The sequence below is a fragment of the Lactuca serriola genome, chromosome 8 (assembly GCF_051521515.1).
Source record: "Lactuca serriola cultivar US96UC23 chromosome 8, Lser_US96UC23_V15, whole genome shotgun sequence".
NCBI lineage: Eukaryota > Viridiplantae > Streptophyta > Magnoliopsida > Asterales > Asteraceae > Lactuca > Lactuca serriola.
Window position 1 is genome coordinate 87,106,800 of NC_136415.1, and position 5,761 is coordinate 87,112,560.

The 5,761-nt window shown below is 28.9% G+C and overlaps 1 protein-coding gene across 1 annotated transcript; it reads left to right on the forward strand.

The window, feature by feature from the left end:
* Nucleotides 1–3,482: 3,482 nt before the first annotated feature.
* On the forward strand, nucleotides 3,483–5,523 carry LOC145067132 (zinc finger CCCH domain-containing protein 39-like). Its single transcript, XM_079014337.1, has 2 exons — nucleotides 3,483–3,999; nucleotides 5,315–5,523. The coding sequence occupies exons 1-2, from the start codon at nucleotides 3,483–3,485 to the stop codon at nucleotides 5,521–5,523; spliced, it is 726 nt and encodes a 241-aa protein (XP_078870463.1).
* The last annotated feature ends 238 nt before the right edge of the window (nucleotides 5,524–5,761 follow it).

Sequence of the window (5,761 nt, forward strand, 5' to 3'; positions counted from 1 at the left end):
TATACCTAACATCGATCAAGTATGTTTTTTTCTAGAAACCCTAAAATGCCCTATACTTCATTCTTATATCACATGTGTTGATCATATACCTAACATCGATCAAGTATGTTATTTTCTAGAAACCCTAAAATGCCCTATACTTCATTCTTATATCACACGTGTTAATCATAGAAATAAGTGTATCATAGTGGAGTAAGACTATAAGTCTATAATTACAAATACCCTATACTTCATTGTTGGACTCGAATCAAGTGTTATTTTCCTAAACCCTAAAATGCCACCTTGATCGGAGCACCTTATTGTCATTAATGAACTCGGATTGTGTTTCTTACTCACCAAAACCCTGAAATGACACCTCAAAACCAACATTTCTATGTCCTTAGGGGCATGTACTTAACTATTAAATTTCTTATTAGTTTTATCATGTTTATAAATGGGAATAAATGGAAAAACTGAAAGTAAGAGGATTACGCTTAGATTTAGTCATTCATGATTCTTCGATCTACAAAAAAGATTGGACGAGTTTCGAGATATATTTTGGAATATAAGAACCCAATATGATATACAAAGAGGATCTATCGCCATAACTTAAAGTTATCCCCACGAATACACTGACTCTCAATTTTGTATGCACATAAGAAAATGGTAATAAAGTAATGTGTGGAAGGCACTGATTGTTACCTATTTGATCATCGAGTGAACAAGTGAACAAATTTCATGGGTTTATTAATGACGACCACTATAGATGTATGATGTGTTGGATATGACTCAAATGACATAGTTGTACAAGAAACATTAAACATATATTACGTTTACGTACGTCAATGGTACGATTATTGCAAGCTCAATAATGTATAGATGCATGTTGGTTTAGGTTTAATTAGTATCGTGGTTCATGGTGGTAAACATATTCGGCTCTTGGGTACGTATGTTTCATGATCGGTTAATGCTTTGTACATACTTTATGGTGCTAGCATTATGTGTCCAGCCTCGACACACGGCTAATGACACATCATCATCAAGTCCTCCAAATCTGTAGTGAAAACAGACTTTATTGGTATTTGGTTTGGATTTAGACCTTCGCCTTCTATGTGTCGTTTTTTTCCTCGAATATCAGAGCTCATGGCTAGTCCTTTTAATGCATGTTATTTCGTTTTTGGTAAAGTCGGCGGTCGTTTTCGCATAAAAGCTCTAAAATTTTATCTTTTAATTTGTCATGCTTGCAGTTCTCTCTACTGAGAATGATTAGTTTACACTTTTTTAGATGTTTGATTTGATTAGAGGATATACTTTTTTCATATTAATGTGATATACTATTGGTAAATCTTTTTCCCAATACATTATCCACAAAAATATGTGTCTCCTGTTGCATAAAAGATGTCAATATGTGCATGCCTACATTTTATTAAAAGAAATTATTTTGAATACACGACACTACCAAAATCTATAAAAAAGAATGATAATGTTTTGGTAAGAAGGTATTTGACCTAAAGAAGAAAGAACATATATACAAAATTAGTCAAAAAGATGCATGGTTCAACAATTTTTTTCAAACCAACTGTTTAGTTTCTTCTTCTTCATCTTGTTTCAAGTTCAACATGGGTGAAATCTCCACGTGTCACTCCATGGCACCTCCACCTCGGTTTATCAACATCACCTGTTTAAAATCCCTAATTTCAGTTAAACACTTTTTCACTCGCTTCAATACAAACCCATGTCTAATAACCATCTTCCCTTGTATTCAAGGTGCTACCTACAGGAAAAGGTAGACCTTTAGTTGAGGATTTTGTCAAGAAATTGCATTCATCTGTGTTAAATTTTGGCTATTTTAAGGATGTTTTGGAAGGTAATAGGTAAAATAGATTGATGTGTATAGACCCATTGATAACTGATTGAGCCAGATTAAGATGATGATGCTAATTTGATAATAATCAAAGATAAAAACTAATCATAGTATCATACACCTAAAACCTCATTTCTTGAAAAAACATTAATGTATATATGGAAAGTAATCAATTACAGATATTTTCATTAATTGTATTTCTATTATGTAAATATGTAATTAATGTGTATATCAAATAAAAATTTTGTAATCCATCTTTCAGTCGTCTAGGTTTTCTTATTTATATCTTGGGGCAGTTTTTTTTTTCATCTTAGTGCTCTTGAGCTACAGAGAAAGTTCTTTGATCTTCAACAATTTTGCCAGGTTAGATTTTAATTTTATTTAGAAAACTAATGCATATATTAGATCTAAATATATAAATGGGTTTTTTATTTTTTAGCCGAAAATTTGTTATATCTAGTGATCAAGATTTTGTCCCAATAAATTTTAATCTTGAATTTTGAAACAATTATTAATAAATCAATAAAGTATCGATCTTTTATTATTACCACCATTACTAGTTATCAAGTTTTTAATGCCTTTTGGTTTTAACCCCACACTTCTATACAAGCTTTTTAAGATATATTTAATCTTGAATTTTGTAAACTTTCAATCAGTGGCGTAGCTAGGCTTCAACAAGGTAGGTCCTAGGACCTACCTCTTTTTTTTAAATACAACAAATATATATATATATATATATATATATATATATATATATATATATATATATATATATATATATAAAATATGAAGGACCTATCTCATTTTTGCTAAAACACCCACCTATTTTTTTCTAAGAGACCTAACAATTTTAGTTTTATTTACATAAGGAACCATATGGTTTTTAATTCTAGATTCGCCACTGCTTTCAATAAACAAATCTTTGTTGATGCTTTGAGAATCATCATTCATATAGGTTGGCTTTTAATTTCGTTTGGAATTTTTTTTAGCTTTAATTTCTAGATTTAATCCTGATATATATATATATATATATATATATATATATATATATATATATATATATATATAAACAATGGAATTTTGGAATTTTAAAAAGTTTTATACGTATTTTTCATAATGTTACCATGATTGATTGTTCACGTAACACCGTATTGTATTGCTTTTAACTAAAATTCTTATATTAAGAAATAGTTTTAGGTTGAGTTTTGATGCATATAAATTACCTCACTTGTTGAGTTTATCGCAATGTAGTAATTGGTTCGACCATTAAAGTAGTATATATATATATATATATATATATATATATATATATATATATATATATATATATATATATATATATATAGCCTATTAATAAGCTTATTGTTTCACACTTGTTTTCCAAAAATATATTTATATGTTTTTTCTACAAGTTTTTAGATGTAGCCTTATGTATGTCATTTTACATCAATCATCCTATAAACTAGATTTTACAAAACGTTATTACTTTGTCAACCACCACCTTGCTTGTAAAGAAAAACTAATTTTTTAACTAATACACCAAATGTAATGCACCAAACACAGCAATGTTAGCCTAAAAACTTATCTTATTATCGATGCACTTTGTCTTGTTTATGCAGTTTTGACCAAATCACTGACAATGAGTCAACACCCTGTGAATCAAGGAGCCACCAACATATTCTACAAGACTCGGATCTGTCACAAGTTTCTACAAGGAAATTATGGAAATGGTGACAGTTGTACTTTTGCTCATGGCCCTACCGATTTACGTGAACCCCCACCAAATTGGCTAGAACTTGTGAAGGATAAAAGAGGACGGGATTTGAATGATGAGCAAAGAATCATATACCAGATGAAGATATGTCACAAGTTTGCTAAAACGGGTGAATGCTCTTATGGACAAAAATGTAATTTTCTCCATGAAAGTCCCGCAAAATTCAAGGATCATATTACAGAAAGAACAACTGGGGATTCTGTAATCAAGATTCGGACTATGGTTGAATGTGGTCAACCCAATGGCAGTCATATTATCAAAGTTGGTACTGCTAGCAGTGATCCTAATGCAAAGTTTTTGAAAAATCGAATTTGTAGCAAATGGGAAACAACGGGGATGTGTGCACTTGGAGATAAATGTCACTTTGCTCATGGGATTAAAGGTACACATCCATTTGTCCATCGGTTTTTAGTTGATTTATATACATACTAGGTGTAAGACTCATGTATTACATAGGTTTATTAAAAAAAATATATGAAATTCTAAACATTTAAGAAGTTTAGATTCATAAGAAAAATTAAAAAAATATTGAATTATTAAAATTAAAGTGTTTTTTCTCTTTTAAATTTAAACATATAGTTTAGATAAATAAACAAAGGAAACTAATGTGATTTTAATTTAGAAATTTTGAAATTAAAAGGAAAGTCAATTAATGAAATTGATATGCATTTATTATTACATTTATTGCAATTAATACATTTAATCAATTATTATATGAAATTTAATAAACATGTAACCAACCACAAAATGTAATGTGGAAAAAAATTTATTGAAAATAACCACAAAATGACAAGAGGCAAAATGAAATTGATATGCATTTATTATTAAACTAGTTGTGAGACCCGTACATTCTACGGGTTGATTAAAACAAAATGATAAATAGGAACGATTAAATGGATAGTTTATTTGAATTTGAAAATTGAAATAAATGAAAATTATGAGAAAAAAACATGCAAAAAATAAATAAATAAAAATTATGTATTGAGTTATCAGACTCGTACACTAAACAGGTGAATTATAACAAATTGTTAAACATAAAGGTTTAAACTATAAATTTATTTGAAATTGTAATTTAAAATTGAAAATTGAAAATTTGAAATTAATAATCATTATAGTATATTTAATTTATGGAAACTAAATGAATGATATATTGGAAATAAAAACTGAAATAAATGACAAGTGGAAAATAAATATTTTTCAAAATTATGACAAAGTAACATATGTCCAATTGAATGAGAGAATGACATGTGGTAAAATCATCCTTATTTATTAGGGTAGATTTATTGCAATTAATACATTTAATCAATTATTATATGAAATTTAATAAAAATGAAAACAACTACAAAATGTAATGTGAAAAAAATTTAATTGAAAATAACCACAAAATGACAATAGGCAAAATCAATGACAGTGTGTCATATGGCAAAAAGATTTTTATTACTAGAGTAGATAAGTTTTACTGTTTTTTCCCATGGATAGAATGTGTTGTTTTATTGCTAATAATGAAACACTATTCGATTAACTATCATAGATTCTTTTTCCTTTTTCATTTATCTTTGTAACTTTTGTTGTTAACTATCTTAGATTCTTGTTTTGTGGTTTACCATCTTAGATTCTTGTTCTGTGTTCAAATATATTTATCATTACTTATGTGTTTTTCTTTTATTGTTTTTCTTTTCCATAATTAAATACACCAGTTGCACCCATGGAGGTTCATGGTTCCACTGTCACCGGTTCGCTCCGCTTACCGGTGACTGAACTGCCGCCTAGTAATTCTGCCACAACTGTTCCTTTAAAACAAGGTGAAGGAAGGGGATTTGCAAAGTTGAAATTATCAAATAAAAAGATCAATGGTATTTATGGAGATTGGATTGATGATGATGAAGAAGACGAGCAAGATAATTAAGTAATAGCCTGAAAACCTAATTATCTTTTTATTCTAGACATTTGATCTTTTTTTATGTTCCCTTGAGATGAAATATGTGTTTGTGGCAAATACATGGGTTATGGTTCTTCTCTCCTAGAGGGATAAAACCGGTGTACATGTCTTTGCTGGTTTTTATAGAGAACTACAAGGCATTCTCATTTCTTGAAAAAATGGTGTCTTCCTTAATTGTGTTGTTGAAACTTGTTTGGACTTTGGT